We start from the raw sequence: 22604 nt of genomic DNA, 5'->3' as shown, positions 1-22604 counted from the left end.
ACAGTCAAATAAACTATTTAACTTTTTGTTTGTTTTTTGCATCTGCCCGAATAGAGTAAACACTGAACCGTTCTATAGCAGGCTATCAAAAAGTTGTCTGGGGTTGTAGTGTTAAAATAGATATTTGACAGAGAAGGGTGTGTATATACCCACCAAAGAAGCATACTATGGCATGTGTCTGCAATGCCACACCCTTCATGTCCTTCTGTCTTCCTCCCAACCTGTGCTTTTGCCAAATAAATATCAGTGCTTATAAAGATTGTGCTTACAATCCTTTCTTTTCCTCCTTAATAATTTTCTCTATTTCTCTAAGAGGTCATGCTAAGGCCGTTTTTGATGTGTGAGCTGTCCTCACCGAAGATGCATTAGTCTAACTATGGCTGCGAAAGTAACTATAATGACTTTTAATCTTTATCATCTTGTCTCCTGGATGGTTTCCAAACGGTTCTAGGATATGCTGCAGATAACACATCTATTTCAGTGGAACAATGCTGTTCCTAATGGCGCTGAGGCAAGGGCTCTTCGGCTGTCTAACTTGCTTGCAAGAACGTTAGGCAAGTCTGTTTGGCTCAGGAAGAATGAGGCTCCACGTTTCAGCCTGAGCAGGAACATGCTGTTGTGAGGCAGGCAGTTTATTATTCTTTTCTGAGCAGAGTACCGAAAGGATGCTTTTATTTTGTATTGCCAGATGTTTAATCGTATCATCGCAATAACTTTTTTAGAACAGAGTTACCCAGGCAGCATCCTCAAGAATAAATAAAATTATAATCTTCACTGAATTTTCAAAAAGTTTATGGAAATTAAAAAAAAAATACAGAGCACTCTACTTCCAACTTCTTATAATAAGAAACTGCTCTAAACTTGGTGAAATCATAGTCATTTTTAAAGCTTGAAGGGACTTTGAGATCACCTGATCATAAGACTACATGGAGATAGTTTAGAAGGAAAATTACAAGCACACAGCAGGGAGATGTAGTGTAGCCCAGAATGTCGGGAGGACATTTGGAGAAAGAAACTTTAATCTAAGTCCTGCAGGATCAGAGAGGGGACAGCGGGAGCGGATGACTGAGGGCAAAGTGAGTGTTCTGGCTGTTTTGAGATGTGTGTGTGTTCAAGAAACTGAACGATGTCAAGGTTGGTTATCCCCAATAACCGTGTAACCCTGGGTCCAATTATTTAATTTCTGTAAGCCTCAGGTCCTTCCTTTTAAAAATTGAGATAATAATAGTACCTATGTCCTGGAATTGTCAGGATTAATTAGAATGCTATAAATAAAGCTTTTATCACAGTGCCTTGCACATAATGTTTCACTAAAGAGTAGCTTTGATGAGTAAAAATTGAAAGATTTTAAGTAGAGAATGACATGATTAGATTTTTAATAGTTTCATTTTTTTAATTGGAGTATCGTTGATTTACAATGTTGTGTTAGTTTTAGGTTTACAGCAAAGTGATTCAGTATATATACTGAATAATTACACACACACACGTAATTCTTTTTTAGATTTTTCTCCATTATAGGTTATTACAAGATACTGAATATAGTCCCCTGTGCTGTACAGTAGGTCCTTGCTGTTTGTCTATTTTATATATAGTAGTGTGTATATCTTATTCTATATCAAAACTCCTGGAAGGAGTTGTCTGCATTTTCTATCACAGTTTCCTCTTCTCCCAATCTCTTTTGAATCTGTACTAATCAGATTTTAGTCCCCGTCACTCTATGAAAACCGTGTGTGATAGGGTCATGAACAACCTCTACATTGTTAGGTCTAATGATCAGATGTGAATCAGAGGTTATTCCATGTTTTTCACCATGCATATCCAGAATTTCCCAGCCCTTTTTCTCAAGGAGACCATATGCTGTGCTTCCCCTACTTACTGTCCTAGTCATAAATCCAGTGCCCATGTGTAAGCTCTCACTTCTGTCCTATTGGTCTGCCTGTCTCTGCACCCAGTACCGTACTGCTTCATTACCGTCATTTAGAAATAAATCTTGATATCCATTAGAGCAAGTCATTCCACCCTGTTCTTCTCTTTTGGCTACTCTTGGTCCTTCACATTACCATGTAGATTTTAGAACCAGCTGCCAATTTCACAAAGGAACCTGTTGGAGTTTGAGTGATAATTCATTGAATCTGTAAATTAATTTGGGGAGAATGAACATCTTAACAATATTGCTTCTTCCAATCTATGAACATGGCATGTCCTATATTCTTTTTTTTTAATAAATTTATTTATTTATTTATTTATGGCTGCATTGAGTCTTTTTTTTTTTTTTAAATGTTCAATTTTTTTTTTTTTTTTTAATTTTTATTTTTTAAATTTATTTATGGCTGTGTTGGGTCTTCGTTTCTGTGCGAGGGCTTTCTCTAGCTGTGGCAAGCGGGGACCACTCTTCATCGCGGTGCACAGGCCTCTAACTATCGCGGCCTCTCTTGTTGCGGAGCACAGGCTCCAGAAGCGCAGGCTCAGTAATTGTGGCTCACGGGCCCAGTTGCTCCGTGGCATGTGGGATCTTCCCAGACCAGGGCTCGAACCCATGTCCCCTGCATTGGCAGGCAGATTCTCAACCACTGCGCCACCAGGGAAGCCCCTGCATTGAGTCTTTGTTGCTGCACGCGCTCTTTCTCTAGCTGTGGTGAGCAGGGGCTACTCTTTGTTGCGGTGCGCAGGCTTCTCATTGCGGTGGCTTCTCTTGTTGTGGAGCACGGGCTCTAGGGTTAGCGGGCTTCAGTAGTTGTGGCACGCGGGCTCAGTAGTTGTGGCTCGCGGGCTCTAGAGCGCAGGTTCAGTAGTTGTGGCGCACGGGCTTAGCTGCTCCGCGGCATGTGGGATATTCCTGGAACAGTACTCGAACCCATGTCCCCTGCATTGGCAGGTGGATTCTTAACCACTGTGCCACCAGGGAAGTCCTGGCATGTCCTTTATTCTTTTACATCATTTTTTATTTCTTTCAGTGTTTTACAGTTTTCTATGTAGAAATTTTGTGCATTTCATTAGGTTTGTTTAAAATTATATTTTTTAAATAAAAAATTCCCTTTGTTTTGAATCTGGAGAAAGAGCTTTAGTCTTATGTATTAGCCTTATTACTAAACTCAGCCATTAATTTTAATGTTTATTTGTGGATTATTTTTTATTTTTATGTACATAATCATGTTACCTACACAAAGTGATGATCACATTCCTGCATTTCTAATCAATGCTCCTGATTTCTTTTTCTTGTTTTACTGCTCTGGCTAAGATCTCCAATACTGTGGTGAATGGAAGGGAAGACAGTGAGCATCCAAGATTGTTTCCCAGTCTTAAATAGAAGTGTTCAGCATTTCACCATGGCGTGTAATGTTTTTATAGCTATGCTGTTTTAGACTAAAGGAACTTCCTTCTATTTCTAGTTGCTAAGATTTAAAATTATCAGATGATGTTGAATTTTTTTCAGATATTTTTCTGCATAGATTGAGATAATTCTATGAGTTTTTCCTTTATTCTAATTTATTCTATTTAATTTTCTCCTTTATGAATTACATTGGTTGATTTTTTTCTGATGGTAAGCCAACTTTGTGTGTCTAGAATATGTTCAGCTGGGTCACTCATGTTATCCCTTTATATGTAACTGGATTTGGTTTGCAAGTATTTTGTTTAAGGGTTTTGCATCTCTGTTCATACAAGAGATGGGCTAATTTTTTTCTTGGAATGTCCTGTTCAAGTTTTGTAGTCAAGTTTATGCAGCTCTCATAAAATGAGCTGGAAGGTGGCTCTTCATTGCCTATTCTCTGAAAGAGTTTGTGTAGAATTAACACTAACGTCTCCCTAAATGTTGGGTTGGTTCCATTACCAATCCATGTGCGCTGCTCCGACATCAGTGTGCTCTCTACCGCAGCGTACTTGGAGGAACTGAGATTCTGGTAAAGGGCTCTTACTACAGAAAACGCAACCTGCTCTTACCTCCACCTCTGCCCCAAGAAAATGAGTCCTTGACTAATTGAATTACCTTGTTGTCTTCCTCTTAAAATAAGCTTACATTGGTATTTATTTGGTGCTGACCATGTGTCAAGTGCTCTCCTAGGAATTTTATCTGCACTATCTCACTTAATCCTTTAACAAAACGATGAGAGCCCTGGTTTGCTGATGAGAAGCCTGAGGCACAGAGAGGTGAAATAACTCTTGAGGACCAAGCTGGAGAGGGAGGAGGAGGATTCTACCCCAGAGTCTGGCTCTGGAACTCGCTCCCCATCCCCTGGCTGATGCTCCTTGCTGTGGGTTTGGACCACTGCTCTTTCCACTGTATTGAACTGACTCCTTTGCTCATATATTTCCCATTTTTCTCCATTTCTAATAAATGCCCTCACAGTCAAATTTTCCTTGATTAATGCTTTGTCCAAAGTCTGTGTTTTGATAGATGATGTTTTATTCTCACTCATTTCTGAATAGTCTTTAATTTTAATTTTGAGTTTTTCTTTATCTTGAGTCATTTAGAATAGTGATTTAACATTTCTGAGTGGAAAGTTCTTTGGGGCTAGCCTTTGGTTGTTTACTGTCTGGTTTCGTGACATTGTAATCAGAACTTGGGCTGTGTAATTTCTGCTTTGGGACTTTCTAAAAGAATTTTTTGGTAACCTAACATCTGGCTAGTTACTGCAGCTGTTCCATGGTGTTTGAAAAGAATGCGTAGTTTCAATTTGTTTGGTACACAATTCTATATATATGTATATCATACCAAGCTGGATGTTTGTGATATTCAAATTCTTTATACCATTATTTTTTTCAGCGTGACTTGCCACTAGTTCTGGTTTTGCCAGTTTCTCTTTGTATTTTTTGAAAATATTTTCTTTATATATTTCAAAGTGATGCTGTTCAGTCCTTAAGTTTTTTGACCTTTCGATGAAGGTACCTTTATCAATATAAAGCATTTGCCCTCATCACACTCAATACTTTGACCCTGTCTTCAGTTTTGCCAAATACACATTTCTCGAAGTCAGTTTTCATTTTTATAGCAGTTACCTGGCAGGTCTTTCCCCATCTCTTTATTTTCAAATTTCCATGTCATAAACACATCTGCATTGGCTCTGTCATGGTCCCCATCTTACTTGGGCCTTGTCCTCTCTGGTTATGGTGGAGTCCTTTATGGATCCACAGTGACTAGAGGTCAGTGAAGTCCTGGGAAGGTGCATTCCCTCTTTCAAGCTGGTAGGTTATAATTTAGGAAAACCTGTCTGTTGTCTGTTGTGTGTTCATCTCAGCCTGTACTTCAGTGGGACTTGCTCGTATTTCACAGAGGTCTTCCAGGATATTCTAGAACATAAATCATTTTCTAAAACCTTTCCCTGGCTCCTGCAGGGAAGTAAGTCCATAGATTGGCCGCACCTCAAGGCCTTCTAAGTTGTGTTTTCTTTCACTTATGTCTCCGTATTTTTTCCATCATTTCCATGCTGTGTTTTACTAGGTATTAACTTTCAAGCACGGACAGATCTATTCTGCTAAAGTCTTCATGGCTGCATTCCATGTGCGCTTGGGGACTTGCTGGAATCTTCTCTTCCCTCTGCTCCTTGTTGACAGATGGTGCACAGCCCTGGTTTTCTCCTTCTTTACCTCCCAGGAGTCATCGGAAATTATTAGAATAGAAATGAATAATCACAGAATTCATTATTGTTCCTCTAATAATACTTGGTACAACCCTCTGTTATAGCACCTACACTCTGTGTGTTATGGGGTTTTTGCTTCAGTGTCTTCCATTAAATTGTAGTTCCTAGAGAGCAGGACCTGTGCCGCATCACCTGTGTGGCCCTGGTGTGTGGCATAGTAGGGCCTGGCACGCAGGCATTCAGTAAACCGGAGGCATGAGGTACATGAAAGTAGACCAATGCATTCGTAGAGACCTAAGGTAGAAGGCCACCGGACAGTAAATATAAAGGTCCAGGTGTCTTTGCTTCCACCCTTGGCCCCTGATAATCTGTTCTTCACATAACAGCCAGAATGATTCTTTTAAAACTTAAGCCTGGGGCTTCCCTGGTGGCACAGTGGTTGAGAGTCTGCCTGCTAGTGCAGGGGACACGGGTTCGAGCCCTGGTCTGGGAAGATCCCACATGCCGCGGAGCAACTGGGCCCGTGAGCCACAACTACTGAGCCTGCGCGTCTGGAGCCTGTGCCCCGCAACGGGAGGGGCCGCGATAGTGAGAGGCCCGCACACCGCGATGAAGAGTGGCCCCCGCTTGCCGCAACTGGAGAAAGCCCTCGCGCGAACCGAAGACCCAGCACAGCCAAAAATAAATAAATAAATAAAAATAAAAGTAGCTATAAAATTTAAAAAAAACAAAAAAAACAAAAAAAAAAAACAAACTTCAGCCTGGCCCTGTCACTTCTTTGCTCAAAATATGGTTCCTAGGTGGCTCCTATCTCACTCCAGGTAAAATGTAAGTTCTTACCTTGGCCACCTGTGCCCAGCACGATTATAAATATATAGTAAAGAACTCATATAACTCAATAGCAAAAAACCCAAACAATCCAATCAAAAACGGGCAGAGTATCTGAATAGACATTTTTCCAAAGAGGACATACGGATGGCCAACGGGTACATGAAAAGGTGTTCCGCATCACTAATCATCAGGGCAATGCACATCAGAACCACTAGGAGGCATCACCCCACACCTGTTAGAATGGCTGTTATCAAAAAGACAAGAGATAACAAGTGTTGGTGAGGGTGTGGAGAAAAGGGAGCCTTTGTGCACTGTTGGTGGGAATGCAAATTGGTGCAGCCACTGTGGAAAGTAGTGTGGAGGTTCCTCAGAAATTTAAAAATAGAACTATCAGCAATTCCACTTCTGGGTATTTTTCTGAAGAAAAAGAAAATATTAGAAAGGTATATGCACCCTCAAATTCAAATTCAGTATTATTTACAATAGCCAAGTTATGGTAACAACCTACAAGTCCATTGATGGATAAATGGATAAAGAGAAGGTGGTATATTTATACAATGGAATATTACTAAGCCATAAAAAAAGAAATCACAAAAAGTTTTGTCATTTTTGACAGCATGGATGGACATTGAGGGCATTATGCTAAATGAAATATGTCACATAGAGAAAGATAAATACCATATGATTTCACATATTTGGAATAGGAAAAAAAAAGACAGCTCATAGATACAGAGAACAGAAGAGAATAGATTGGTTTGCGGTGGCCAGAGAAGGGGCTAGGGGTGGATGAAGTGGGTGAAGGGGTCAAACGGTGCAAACTTCCAGTTATTAAATAATCATGGAGATGTAAAGTACAGCATGGTGGCCATAGTTAATAGTACTGTGTTGCATGTTTGAAAATTGCTAAGAGAGCAGATCTTAAAAGTTTTTAATCACAAGAAAAAAAAATAACTGTGCATGATGAGAGATGTTAACTAGCCTAACTCTGGTGATCATTTCACAGCACATACAAATATCAAATCATTATGTTGTACACTTGAAACTAATATGTTGTTATGTGTCAATTATACCTCAATAAAAAATATGATTGCGTCCTGCTTCAGCACGCTCTGTTCCATTCTTTAAAAAAATATTCTAGTTAAATCTTTAGTTTCCAAACACTTTCTTAATATTTCTAGACTTTTAGAAACTTTTTTATATTTTAAATTTCAAATCATCTAGAATTTAATTTTCAATATGATACGTAATAAGTGGTCATCATTTTTCCCCAGATAGGCAGTCATTTCTGGCAACATAATGGGATTTACAAAATGTGTTTTTTGCACATATATATTTTCTCATTTATTCTTTATGCTGAAACAGACCCTACAAATTTATTTTGTAACAATTTCGTGTGGTCATCAGGTAGTCTGTTATTATGTATTCACTGCTTTTTAAAATGACTAAAAATGATATGCGTTACTTATTTCTAACACATCAATTAATGTTTTATTCAAAAGTACATTCTAGTGTTACATAATAGGGTTTGAATTTCAACTCTACCCCTCCCTACCTATGCAACCTCTGCAAGTTACTTAACCTCTCTTTACTCAGTATATTCACTTGTAAAAAGTGTTTTAAATGAATAATATTTGTTTTGAAGGTTGCAGTGAGGCTTAAATGAGATAAGCAGATAAAGCACTTATCACAGAGCTCAAATCTTATTTATTAGTAGTTGTGGCATTATAATTTTTTGCAATAGTAATCAAAATATTAATTTAATTAAAATATTCCAGTGCCTGGGCTGTTTGCCACAGTTCCCATTCAGCATCAACAGTAGGCAGATGACATGGTGTAATTCTCAGCTGGATCTTGTGAAAGATCTGCAGGACAACAGCCTTGTAATACGTGTTGACACTGTGCTGTAAATAGGGTCTGAAGTTTGAAATATTCAGTAGCACATGCAGCTATTATTGCTAACACAATCGTAGAAAATGCACTTTATTGGTATGTATATATGCATATACCAGCCATCCTTTGGTCCATTTCTTTGAAATTCATTTTGTACTTTGGTGAGAGATTTGAGCTTTGAATGTACAGACATGAAGTGAAGTTTAAGAGTTGACCATAGACAGGATGAAATTATTGATGAGGAGCTTACTTTGCAAAAGCCACCAGTTTATACAGAATCCCATGTTAAAAGAAAGCTATTATCTTTAATGGGTTAAGTTATATATGTATATCTATATATCTGTCTATATATTCATATACAAATATTCATATGCATGGGTAATTTTGAGGACTTAGTGATATTTTGAGAATATGAAGGTTTTCATGGTGGTAAAACCCAATCAAATAATTTCTGAAAGAGTAGTATTTCGGACATTTAATTCTCTCCCTACCTGTTTCCTAATATTTTACAAGCCCTATTGTCTTTTTCATGACTTACCCTTGATCAGTATATAATTTATTTTTCTCTTGCCGTTTCATAGAGTTAACGTTATCTACAATGAAAGCCCTGGTTTAATTAGTCCGTGTTTAGTATGATTTTTCACTGGAAACCAATGACCTAAAAGACTCTAGCAAGTTTTTAATTATTTTTTTGTGTTGTTTTGTTTTATTTTGTTTTTGAAGATACTGTGGTGATGATAATCCCTTACACTTTCAGTATTTTAATTACTTTTTGGCTTCTCTCTTCCAGGAAATTAAAAGAATAGCATGATAGAAAAAAGTTTCTCTTAACCCAATTTTTTTTTTAATAACCTTTAAATAATTAAAATTCTAAAGTCTTTTAAGAGATATTGTAATTGATGTCTAAAAGTTTTTTAAGCAAGTGACTTATTTGCATTATAATTCTTTTGGGGCAATATTTCTTATTATTTAAGGTCATTCATTGCAAGGTTGGAACTAAGCCTGTCCTGAACCAGTAAACTGTGTACCCATGTTACACAAATTTTGTCTTGCATTTAAGTTTCTTTCCCACAACTGTAGTTTACTGTAATGTCCATGACTTTCACAGAGCATGTGTCCTTTGGACCATGCTAAGTTTTAAGTCCCTCTGAAACATGCAAGTGGAGATGCCAAATGGAAATCAGGATATAGGTCTGGAACTCAGAAGCCTAGTCTCACTCATTCTCGAATGGGAATTGTCTGCTGGTAGGGGAATGTGTTATTTTCCTATTGCTGCTGTTATAAATTACCACAAATGTATTGGCTTAAAACAGTGCGTATTTATCATCTTACAGTTCTGGAAGTCAGCAGTCTGAAACGTTTCCCCGAGCTGACATCGACGCGTCAGCAGGCTGTGTTCCTTCTGGAGCCTCCAGCAGTATCCATCTCCGAGTCCGTTCCAGCTTCTAGAGGCTGTCTGCCCTCCTCAGCTCAGCGACCCCTCCATCTTCACGCCACCCAGGTAGGAGCTGCAACTCTCTCTCTCTGATCAACACCAGTGCTTCCATCATTACGTTACCTTCTCTGATTCTGACCCAGATAATTTCAGATAATCGCCCCATCTTGAGATCCTTAACCATATCTGCAAAGTCCCTTTTGCCATGTAAAGTAATGTATAACCTTACACGGTTGTGAACATCTTTGGGGGTCTTTATTGGGTCCAGCACAGGGAATTTGAAGCCATGAGAGAGATGAGATCTCTTAGGGATAATGTAGACAGGATGGAGAGAAGAGGACTTGGAAGTAAGAATGCAGAATTGAAGAGATTTGAGATCTATTTTGGCATTATAATGAACATGACATATACATACAAAATGCATGACCTGTATACACTCAGAATACAGTAGAATTTATGAGCTTAGATCACGTGGGGGGCTATTCTGGTGCATACTGTACTTTTCTGTTTCTCACTGGGGAATCCCTAGCCCACCAGTTTTACACACAGCTAAGTAGAATTATTATTTCTACAAAGGACTCTTGTAAAGAGACTGAAGAAGATCCAGACAATTTCACTGGAAAACACCTTTTAACCAAATTTTCTTTTTCTTTCAGTCATAACCTGATTTTAGTATGAATTTGTATTTTTTAAAAAATCATGGCTGCAGTGGCATTCTGCTACAATCACTTGCAAATACACCGAAATGATTGCTTAGTTTGGCCTCATGCCAGAAGGTGAATATGTGTGAGTGCTGAGTCTATGAAACAGAATTCTTTTAGAATTGATATTAACATCCACAATCCCTTATTCAGAATCCTTGAGAATAGAAGTTCTTTTTTTAACTGATGGAAATATTATGTTTTTTTGAATCAAATGCATCAATATATCTGCAGAGAGTTTGAATGTATGATGCAAAATATATGATTATCCTCACTGAGTAGGGTATATGAAGACTATTTTAAAAAACACTCAGACAAGAAGGAGAAAAGAGGACCCAGGAAGTGAGGAGTACAGAACTGAATTGATCTGAGATATATTTAGGCATTATGATGAACAGGGCACATACACACAAAACACACACAGCATGCAAACACATTCAGAATACAGAGAATTATTACTATTTTTTAAAATTTACTTATTTATTTTTGGCTGCGTTGGGTCTTTGTTGCTGCGCGCGGGCTTTCTCTAGTTGTGGCGAGCGGGGGCTACTCTTCATTGTGGTGCGCGGGCTTCTCATTGCGGTGGCTTCTCTTGTTGTGAAGCATGGGCTCTAGGTGCGCGGGCTTCGGTAGTTGTGGCACGTGGGCTTCAGTAGTTGTGGCTCACGGGCTTTAGAGCGCAGGCTCAGTAGTTGTGGCGCACGGGCTTGGTTGCTCTGCGGCATGTGGAATCTTCCCGGACCAGGGCTCGAACCCGTGTCCCCTGCATTGGCAGGCGGGTTCTTAACCACTGCGCCACCAGGGAAGTCCCAGAATACAGAGAATTATTGAATTTGACCACATGGTAGAATTTTTTTGCTGTATACCTGACTTTCATATTTCTCATTGGGAAATCCCTAGCCCACAGATTTTTATGAGCATATAATGTTATATCAGATTTTGCTTCCAAATAATTTTATAAAATCCTATTATTTTAGTTTCAGAGTATTTTGGATTATGGAAAAGATTATGAATGTGTGTAGCACTTATATGGTAACAGTCTCTTGTAATACTCTGATTGAAGACTTTCTGGTCTTGCAGAATATTTGTAAAGTTTCTATAGGAAAAAATATGAGCATATGGATAAGTGAAAACCTGTTATTTGTTTAGATAAAGACATTCTTGCTAAGTTTAAAATGGCAAGCCTTTCTATGTAATATATACAATAGAACATATAGTATATTACATGTCATAAGTCGCATAATGTATACCATAGTAGCATAAATAAATGTGAAAATATTAAAACAAAAGATATTCACAAGAAAAGGAACATAAATGGATGATAAATATTAAAAAGCCAATCCCTTATTATTGAATGGAATGTCAAATAAATTTACTTTATCAAATGAGCTGTTACTGGTGAGGATTTGTGAAATGCAGGCCCTTACATTATTTTTGTTAATAGTCTTAAGAACATCTAGTCATTTGACTCATTAATTCTAATTCCAGGAATCTAGTCTAAGAACTTAATAATAAATTTAGAGAAATATTTTTGCATAAATTTAGAGGTTAAGAATGAAAAAATAATAGCATTGGCTAACTCCAGTTAGATCAATATAATGGAATATTATTAGCAATTAAATATAACGTTTTAAAAAGATTTGTAAGGATATGGTAAGTTATTCATGAATTGCGCAAAAAGGGAGGATACTAAGTTTTTAAAATATATACCATATATGTGGACAAAGAGGTGATTGAAAGGAAATCTGTAAAAATATGAATAGTATTCATCTTTCTCTGGTGGGATCATAAATGAATAATTTCATGCCATAATACTATTTTATATTTCTTAAATTGTTCTAACATCTAAAATAAATGTAACTCAAAACCCAAAATTTTAGTAGGAGATTTAAGCACTGCCTAGTCCTGTTGGAATTCTCCCGTATCGTGGGTGTGTTTGCCCAAGATGTCACAGCAATGACTACGTGTCAGAGGAAGGGAGCCAGAGCCCTTGCGTGGATGGTCTTTCGGAAGGAAGGTGGTGGGAAAATGTAGCTGATTAATGGCAGCTCTCGGGAGTAAGATGGATGGGGCTGCAGAGAACATCTGTGTTCTATCAGAGTGGGTGCAGCTACTCCACTGCCTTCCTGACAGTGAGAAGAGAACATCACTGTTGCTCATGCAGATCTTCTACAATAAAAACGTTCCTGGTTGGCATACAGGAACGATCAAAGTCAGATTTTATTCTTTTAACCAACTTTGACATCTCAAAGGACAAAGCAACACAGGTCAGGCTCACATTTGGGAAATAAGATTTGAGTTGATATGTATCCTTCATTTAGAGCTTCATTAAAACAAGGATCAAAGCACAGTTACATCAGGAAAAAGTCAACAGGGTTCAGATTATTTCATTTCATCCGTAATCATGACTTGTTAATAACTTAGAACCTCTTCAGAATTTAAAAAATAGTCACAGAATTGGCACAAAGAACTCTTCAAACACTCTGTGGCACTTGCTTTAGAAACCACATTATAAATATATTCACGATCCACTTTCATTTAGAATACATTTTGGGGCACTCACACCAGCAGGTCATATTTCAAACTACAGAAACTGGCTTGTTGATGGGCAGGTTATCAGTTAGACTGGTGAAGGGCAGAGTGAAATGAGATCAGTGAAACTGTCGATGCGAAGGTGGTTTCCTTCTTGTGCTTCACTGGGTTACATATCGGTGGTGTTTTACACAAAATAATGAAAGATTTTCTAAAGGAGTCCTATGAGTGAGCCTCATGCATTTCATAAAATATCTGAACCTTATGAGTAATAAGGACAGTGCTGTCTTTTCTATCCTTAAATTCATATTTTTAGAATCTAGGGTGCTTCTTGCCATCCTCAGTTACATTGGTTTTACTCAGCGTCTGTTGATGATGAGCACCCAATGGGTGGAGTGATCAGAAAGGGAAATAATACCCTCAGTGCTACTCTGGTGTAGCGCTCATCAGATCTCTGGCTTGGGGGGGACGTCTCCGTGGTGTGTGTGTGTGTGTGTGTGTGTGTGTGTGTGTGGTTTAGTTCCATAATCTATGGGATGAAGTAATCAGGGACCATTGAAGTTGTGTCAAGGAGTTCCAGACAATTCAGTGGCAAATTGTGTGTTGTTTATTCTGGGTAGAAAGCAAAAAAACCCCATAAAAGCCTAGGAGGCTCGTGATGGGAAAAACATTGGACTGAGATGCAGGGAACCTGGATTCAAAAGCTCTAATGCTGCTTGTATAATTAAATGTCAGAGATTTTGACAAGTCACATAGCCTTTCTAAGGGGTTAAACTGGCTGTTCTCAGAGAGAACTTCTAGCACTAGTATTATATACTGAAAAAAAAAAAAAGAAAGAAAAGAGAGAAGAAGAGAAAGAAAGAAAGACAAGAGACCCTGGAAGGACTTCCTTGTAGTAAATCTGAAACTAATGATAGTCAGGAGTACTTCTGAGTCTGGGAATGTCCCCACTTGGACGATGACCTGCAAGGTTAGTCTCTGCAGCCTCCTCTTCTGTGTTGTAGGGCATTTAAGTCTTTGAAAAGATCATGCATCTTTATGATCAACTGCTATTGTTGCTTTCCTGTCCTCCTTTATTTAGTGAGACAGGAAAATGAGATACTTAACTGCAGGAGGCATTCAGGTGGAAAATAATTACACGATCCTATCTAAATCTGACAGCCTTTTTTATGCGACTATCAGACTATAGCTCCTGTTCTTTTGAGATTATTTGTCCTTACATGTTTATTCAAGTTTTATTTAATGCTTTGTCAGTTTTTAATACCAGAATGAATGATGGAAAAAATTAACCTAACACACTTAAGGGAAGTCAGCTTACAGATGTCTTTGTGAACTCTTAGGTAGCCATTATTAAATTTATAGCAGGTTATCTACTATTCATATCATTGAACAAAATAACAGCAAGTGGTGTAGTCTGGACAGAAAATGAAATCGACTAGAAAGGAACTACAGATTTTGAAAACATAAAAGAAAAAGACAGAAGCAAGATCATATAGAAAATATCCTGAAAAGACTGAGGATTAAAATGCATGTTAAAACAGACAAATGCACATATACGCACAGAATTAAAGTATATGCTGTTTACAACAAACATATAACATAATAATACAGAATACATTTAATAAACGTATCAAAGCAAATATTGACTTAAAGAAATCAGGAGTGATAATATTAACAATAAGAGCAAAATGAAGCCAAATAATTCAATATATTTTGGTAAAAAGAGTTATATGAATCATATAAAAGCACTTAAGAAAAAAATGACTTCCCAGATACATAATCTGTTCAGGAATATAGGAATTATGGTGCTACTCAGTTCCATTTAATGAAGTTACCTAACTAGCGCCAATGCTGCATGAAAGTAGTGGAAAAAAGCTACTTACTGAAAAAAAAGAAACTAATGCATACTGTTACTTATAAACATGCATGTAGAATTTTAATAAACAGTGAGAAAATTATTTACAATAGTCAAAAGGGTCTACCCTAAGAAAGTAAAAATAAATGCATAATGGAAAGAGGGAATTGGGCAACAAAAATGAAAGTACAACAAAGAAATTAAAAGTGATAATACTTACGGGAACTGAAATAGGAACAAGAAGTAAACGGAGTCACAGAAGAAATAGCTGAAAACGAGGACGCTGGCAGTACTCTAGGAACGTGTCCAGAGGAGCTTAGAGACGGCAGATTTATCAACGTAAATAAGGAGAGTGGGTGTGAGGAAATGGATGGTGTCCCAGAGGCAGTGACGCTGGCATCAAAGAATTCTCAGAGGTATTTCATGACATAAAAGCACAAAGGATCAAGTGTGGGAAGCTGGTCCAAACTTAGAGAGGGGGTGACATGGAAAACATGAGCACTTCGTATAGTATCATCAGCTACAGGACAAGGAGAGCAAGGCAAGAACTACTCACATCCTTCTTCCTGAGCTTTTACAAAGAGACACTTGAATTCTCAAGGTTTCTAGTTTTAAAATTCAGTGTACTAAATAACAGTAAGCTTTATTTCCCCCCCATTCCATTACTAATGTATATTAGTAACTGACATTGAGAGATTTTTTCAGTACATTGACAACAATTTTGTAAAGGTCATGGAACAATCACTATCTTCCCCCCTGGTTGTGAAGCTTCAGGTACCTCATCATTTTTACAGTTTTACACCACTGTGCAGAGTGAGAACGGCCTATATTTCACACCATTCGTCAAATAAGAAATACTGTATCACTCTCTCAATAGCTGCTGAAGTCAGTAAGGTAAACTTATCACACATTCTTAATAAATTATAGGAAAAACCCAGTACATCTAGAAGACACCTTATAACATGATAAAGAACATCTCAATTTTAAACCTAATAATATCATAAATATAAAACACCAGAAGAATATTTTAAAGTCAAGGATAATTATTATTTAACATGAGCATAAATAAGGGGAAAATCATTACTTTTTAAGGTGATTTGAGGATTACCTAGAAAAAAAATCTGTTAGAATCAACTGAGTCCATAAAAATCCACAGAAAACTTTATAATGTTTATCAATTTCTGAATAAATGTATAAAGATGATACTTTTTATATTCCAGTAATAACCAAGTAGAATCTATTGGAATAAAATATTATATCTGCTTTAGCAAAAGTTTTAATCTAGGAATCTGAAAATTATGTTCAACAAAGATGATGTTAAATATTCCATTCCTTTAAATATAAAAAACAAATACTGCTGAGATAAAGGGCAAAGGTTACTAATAGGAAATTTATCAAAGTGTGAACAAAGATGACTAATACTATTTGAATAAATGTTTTGTCTGATTTATCTAACTTTACCTAATTTTGGCTTAAGAGAGCTTTTTAACGTGATAATACTGCATTGACAATGGCCATATGAGATGAAATTACAACCATACTGCGATGAAGGGAGTATAGATGGACACTCCCTTTAGGATTGTACTCTGCGGTATGTGTAAATACCACTGAGGTCCCCACAGTGTCGGTACCGGGGTCCAGGGATGTTGTAGGGAATTTACAGGAAGATTTAGTAAGTTTATCGCAAATCTTTTGATTATTTCAGGCGTCTGATGATCACTCACTCACTTGATGGTTCACTGTGAGAACTTATACAACTCAACGTAAAGGTATACTGGTGGATATGGCTTATTACAGCAGAGGAGATAGTGCAGGAACAGCAGGGAAGATGGATATACACACACATAAAGGCTGGAGAGACCAAGCACAGGTTTGCAGGTCCTCCCTCCCACGTGAGGGTTGCATGGATATAATTTTCTGTCCAGCTGTGAACAGAAAAGATGCATACAAGGTGTCTCCATTGGGCTTCCCTGGTGGTGCAGCAGTTAAGAAGAATCCACCTGCCAACACAGGGGACATGGGTTCGAGCCCTGGTCCGGGAAGATCCCACATGCTGCGGAGCAACTAAGCCCGTGTGCCACAACTACTGAGCCTGCGCTCTAGAGCCCACGTGCCACAACTACTGAGCCTGCGAGCCACAACTACTGAGCCCGTGAGCCACAACTACTGAGCTCACGAGCCACAACTACTGAGCTCATGTGCCACAACTACTGAATCCCGTGCACCTAGAGCCCGTGCTCCGCAACAAGTGAAGCCACCGCAGTGAGAAGCCCGCGCACCACAACGAAGAGTAGCCCGCTCGCCACAACTAGAGAAAGCCCACGCGCAGCAACGAAGACCCAACGCAGCCAAAAATAAATAAAATAAATAAATTTATATTAAAAAAAAAAGGTGTCTCCACTTAGGGGAGCCCATCTGGGTCTTGGAGGCAGAGTTCTTCAGTCTTCAGGTGTGCTGGTCACATGGTACCAGCCACCATGAGGTCCCAGCCAGGCACACCAGAACCTTCATGTTTATGCTAAACATTCTGACCTGCTGCCCTGGCCGTATAGGATCACATCATTTACCAGTAACCATGTGAACATCCCAGAACCTAGTTCTCAGAGCTTGGCCAAAGGTCATTGTCATGGCTACTGAATAAACAGACCTGCCAAGTTGTCTCATTCCTCACGGCTTACCTTCAAGCCTTGGCCAAGGTCCCCACAGTGAAACCATCTCTAGTACTATTACATCTACACGTACTGTACCACTTATTCATAATGTAGAACAGCAATAATAATGCAAATACACCCCTCATTTGCAGAAGCCAGCAAGGAGTGGGGATAGACTTAATGAAAAGCCAAAATCCACTATGTATTTCTTTTTACTGTTTTATCAACTTGATTATTACATATATTCTTATCTACAGATATCTGTGCTTTATGATAACCCTCCATAGAGATAGTAATTACAGTGATAAACTGGTGATTAAGTGAATCTAGTTCTTCCTCGGTCCCCAGGGGCTTTACAACCTAAGAAAGTTTTAGGTCAATTTCTCAGTACATTTGATCAATATTATCATATTATATATTTATATAAGGTAGCCAAATTTTACCAATATTACATCAGATTGTGGTATTATTATGATAGTATTTATTTTTAGATTTATTTATTTATTTGGCTGCGTCAGGTCTTAGTTGCGGCACACGGGATCTTCGTTGAGACCTGCAGGATCTTTTCGTTAAGTCACGCGGTCTGCTTGGGTTTCTCTCTAGTGGTGGTGCGAGGGCTTCTCTGTAGTTTGCGGCACGCGGGCTCTCTCGTTGAGGGGCACGAGCTCAAGTAGTTGTGGTGCCTGGGCTTAGTTGCCCCGTGGCGTGTGGGATCTTAGTTCCCTGACCAGGGATGGAACCCGTGTCTTCTGTATTGGAAGGCGGATTCTCTACCACTGGACCACCAGGGAAGTCCCTATCATGATATTCTTTAGGTTTGTTGGAAAATAGTTGTGTGAGTATTAGCATTCTAAAATCCTTGCTAATAGAATTGGACTTTACCCACTTACCAGGTATTATTATGAACTGGGATTGTTACCGGTTCCACTGATTCTGTAATTTCTGGGTTCCAGTCTAACTCGAAGCAAAGCTAATCACCCTGTCTCAATCGGCATGTTTGCACAGAGATAGGTTCCCCTCCTGTGTTATGTAACAAAGTCCATCTTGACTCACCAGAAGTGTACAGATGTCATTTATTATCGTTCCCACACAGTAGGCCATGCCCTGGAGTGAGAACATTTAGGGGATGTTGTTGTAGGCTACATTTGCCCCCAGAACATTTAGATAAGTTCGGGGCACCGTGATGTGCTACTTGAATGTCTACAGCTAAGACGGAAGGGTTTTGCCCATGACTGCCTTGGCCTCCATTTCAAGTGACGCGATCAGAAGACCTTGTTGGGTTAGGGTGTGTGCTGTTTTGCACGGTCGGGTTCAGTCGTGTTCTAACATGATGGGTTGGGTCGGTATGACTCAATTTACTAGCCCATCTTTACCTTTTCAAACAGATTCCCATCCTTCTCCATGCTCTTCGGAGAGCATTTCTTCCAATTTGGCTCTCTTAGCTAACAGATCTTTTTCTTTGGAACGTCGCTTTACATTAAAAGCAAACTCAGCTTGTCTTAGTATACTTAGACCTGCATCTATTTTACAAAGGGGTCTTTATGGTCTCATTGGTCAAGGTTGTTTAATCCACCACATATGCTTTTGCCATTGAGTGCTAATTGCCAGGGAACAATAAAGATACATATTTTGTACCCAAAATACTGAGCCCTCTATGCTGAGGTCAGATGTGTACTGGTCACTCCTAAATGGGTTTTTGTTTGAGTTGACACAAAGCTTCCCACAGCCTCTCCTTTATCTCTGACAGGGATGTGAGTCCCCCATGTGAGCTTAATGCTTCACCCGCATCTGAAGCCATGGTTTTCTTTAATCTTGTGTGTAGCTTTCCACAAACCAAGAATTGTGATGTTTTCACACATATGCTATGATCTGGTGGGCAGGTGGCCACTATTTGTTTCCCACTTCAGTTAGGAACCTGCCTAAGCATTTGGTCATCAGAATTAGTAATGACACAATGATCCGTCCTCCTGATATTAAATCCTGTACGTGATGGATGTCCGAAATGGAGAAACTCTCAGAGATTCCTCCCCAGTCGAAGTCCCTCACAGTAGATGTATCCTGTAAAATAAGAACCCAAAGACTTAGGTACATTAGGAAGTTTTCACTTAGTCTTCAGCAGCGGTTCCTGTACATGACAACACAAGACAAACGTGTTCTACGGAGAGATCTCACACAAGTGTGCTGATTGATTTGCTAATTGTAAAGTTCCAGAAGTAGAGGCAGCTTTGAGAATTTGTCAATCAACAGCTAGCAAGAAGACAGTGACCTAAGCCACACCGGTGCAAAGAAATAGCTTCAAATGAGACCCCAGCCCCAGCCCTCTCTTGGATTTCAGCCTGATGAGATCCTGAGCAGAGAATCCATCTAACCAGCACCCAAACTCCTGAACCGTGGGAAATGTGAGACAGTGAATAGGTGCTTTAAGCTGCTGTGTTTGTGGTAATTTATTATACAGCAATAAAAAACTAATATACCCATTTCATGTCAAGATCCACTCTGTCATGTTGGAAGAGCGGGATACAGACAGATTTATTTATTGCAACAGACAAGAAAGGAGGTGGTCCAGTTATGGAAACTCAGGTGCAAGTTTGGAGGAAGTTAGTAATAAGGTTCAATCAAAGCTGAACCAATAATTTAAAAGCCTGGGGCTTTTAAAATGTGCCCTTTACAATAACCTTCTTCAATTTTTAAATGAGCCAACTACAACACGTATTTCTGAACTTAAATTAAGTGGTGCTTTATTTAGGTAAAAGCAGGAACCAAATCACCAGGAGAAAATGGGAAAATTTTCTGATTGATACAGGAGTTTTTAGTAAGTGACAACAATTTCCTGACAGGCTGTAAGTACTGTTTTCACATGGGAAGAAGCATCTTTTTGGAGTGACTGGAAATTTAAATTAGAGGGGGCTTCCCTGGTGGCACAGGGGTTAAGAATCCGCCTGCCAATGCAGGGGACACGGGTTCGAGCCCTGGTCCGGGAAGATGCCACATGCCGTGGAGCAACTAAGCCCGCGCGCCACAACTGCTGAGCCCGTGCACCACAACTACTGAAGCCCGCGCTCCTAGAGCCCGTGCTGCACAACAAGAGAAGCCACCGCAGTGAGAAGCCTGCGCACCGCAAGGAAGAGGAGCCCCCGCTCGCTGCAACTAGAGAAAGCCCACGCGCAGCAACAAAGACCCAATGCAGCCAAAAATAAATAAATAAATAAATTTATGTTAAAAAAAAATCTAAATTAGACGGGAAGGCAAAGCAGATAAAGTAGCAAAAGGCTCCAGGCATGTGCATTTTTTTTTTAACATCTTCATTGGAGTATAATTGCTTTACAATGGTGTGTTCCTGCTGTTTAACAAAGTGAATCAGCTATATGTATACATATATCCCCTCCCTCTTGCGTCTCCCTCCCACCCTCCCTATCCCACCCCTCTAGGTGCTCACAAAGCACCGAGCTGATCTCCCTGTGCTATGCGGCTGCTTCCCACTAGCTATCTAGTTTACATTTGGTAGTGTATATATGTCCATGCCACTCTCTCACTTCGTCCCAGCTTACCTTTCCCCCTCCCCGTGTCCTCAAGTCCATTCTCTACATCTGTGTCTTTATTCCTATCCTGCCCCTAGGTTCATCAGAACCATTTTTTTTAGAATCCATATATATGTGTTAGCATACGGTATTTGTTTTTCTCTTTCTGACTTACTTTACTCTGTATGACAGACTCTAGGTTCATCCACCTCAATACAGATAACTCAGTTTCGTTTTTTTTTATGGCTGAGTAATAGTCCATTGTATATATGTGCCACATTTTCTTTATCTATTCATCTGTCGATGGACACTTAGTTGCTTCCATGTCCTGGCTATTGTAAATAGAGCTGCAGTGAACATTGTGGTGCATGACTCTTTTTGAATTATGGTTTTCTCAGGGTATATGCCCAGTAGTGAGATTGCTGGGTCATATGGTAATTCTATTTTTAGTTTTTTAAGGAACCTCCATACTGTTCTCCATAGTGGCTGTATCAACTTACATTCCTACCAACAGTGCAAGAAACTTCCCTTTTCTCCACACCCTCTCCAGCATTTATTGTTTGTAGATTTTTTCATGATGGCCATTCTGACCGGTGTGAGGTGATACCTCATTGTAGTTTTGATTTGCATTTCTCTAATGATTAATGATGTTGAGCATTCTTTCATGTGTCTGTAGGCCATCTGTATATCTTCTTTGGAGAAATGTCTATTTAGGTCTTCTGCCCATTTTTGGATTGGGTTGTTTGTTTCTTTGATACTGAGCTGCATGAGCTGCTTGTATATTTTGGAGATTAATCCTTTGTCAGTTGCTTCGTTTGCAAATATTTTCTCCCATTCTGAAGGTTGTCTTTTCGTCTAGTTTATGGTTTCCTTTGCTGTGCAAAAGCTTTGAAGTTTCATTAGGTCCCATTTCTTTATTTTTGTTTTTATTTCCATTTCTCTAGGAGGTGGGTCAAAAAAGATCTTGCTGTGATTTATGTCAGAGTGTTCTTCCTATGTTTTCCTCTAAGAGTTTTATAGTGTCCAGTCTTACATTTAGGTCTTTAATCCATTTTGAGTTTATTTTTGTGTATGGTGTTAGGAAGTGTTCTAATTTCATTCTTTTACATGTAACTGTCCAATTTTCCCAGCACCACTTATTGAAGAGGCTGTCTTCTCTCCATTGTATACTCTTGCCTCCTTTATCAAAGGTAAGGTGACCGTATGTGTGTGGTTTATCTCTGGGCTTTCTATCCTGTTCCATTGATCTATATTTCTGTTTTTGTGCCAGTACCATACTGTCTTGATTACACTGTAGCTCTGTAGTATAGTCTGAAGTCAGGGAGCCTGATTCCTCCAGCTCCATTTTTCTTTCTCAAGATTGTTTTGACTATTCAGGGTCTTTTGTGTTTCCATATAAATGTGAAATTTTTTGTTCTAGTTTTGTGAAAAATGCCATTGGTAGTTTGATAGGGATTGCATTGAATCTGTAGATTGCTTTGGGTAGTATAGTCAATTTCACAATGTTGATTCTTCCAATCTAAGAACATGGTATATCTCTCCATCTGTTTGTATTGTCTTTAATTTCTTTCATCAGTGTCTTACAGTTTTCGGCATACAGGTCTTTTGTCTCCTT

At 38.9% G+C, this 22604-nt stretch overlaps 1 protein-coding gene across 8 annotated transcripts in view; it reads left to right on the top strand.

Annotated features, from left to right (window-relative positions):
• The window catches only part of LOC309615454 (uncharacterized protein), a gene marked incomplete at its 3' end in the record, with an annotated part of 196475 nt that overhangs the window by 32122 nt on the left and 141749 nt on the right, over positions 1-22604 (top strand). For 5 of the 8 annotated variants that reach the window (XR_014236824.1, XM_082365124.1, XM_082365125.1 and 2 more), the window contains exons 3-4: positions 9632-9798; positions 22120-22179. Coding sequence is in view for 5 of the 8 variants with exons in the window: in XM_082365124.1 (XP_082221250.1) it covers positions 9632-9798; positions 22120-22179 (227 nt within the window). The remainder of the gene's footprint in view (positions 1-9631; positions 9799-22119; positions 22180-22604) is intronic. The other 3 variants (XR_014236822.1, XR_014236823.1, XM_082365122.1) reach the window with 1 other exon arrangement.

Source organism: Balaenoptera borealis (genome assembly GCF_965194805.1).
Source record: "Balaenoptera borealis genome assembly, chromosome: 18".
Taxonomy (NCBI): domain Eukaryota; kingdom Metazoa; phylum Chordata; class Mammalia; order Artiodactyla; family Balaenopteridae; genus Balaenoptera; species Balaenoptera borealis.
Note: the sequence above shows the minus strand (reverse complement) of the source record. Positions and strands in the feature narration are given on the sequence as shown.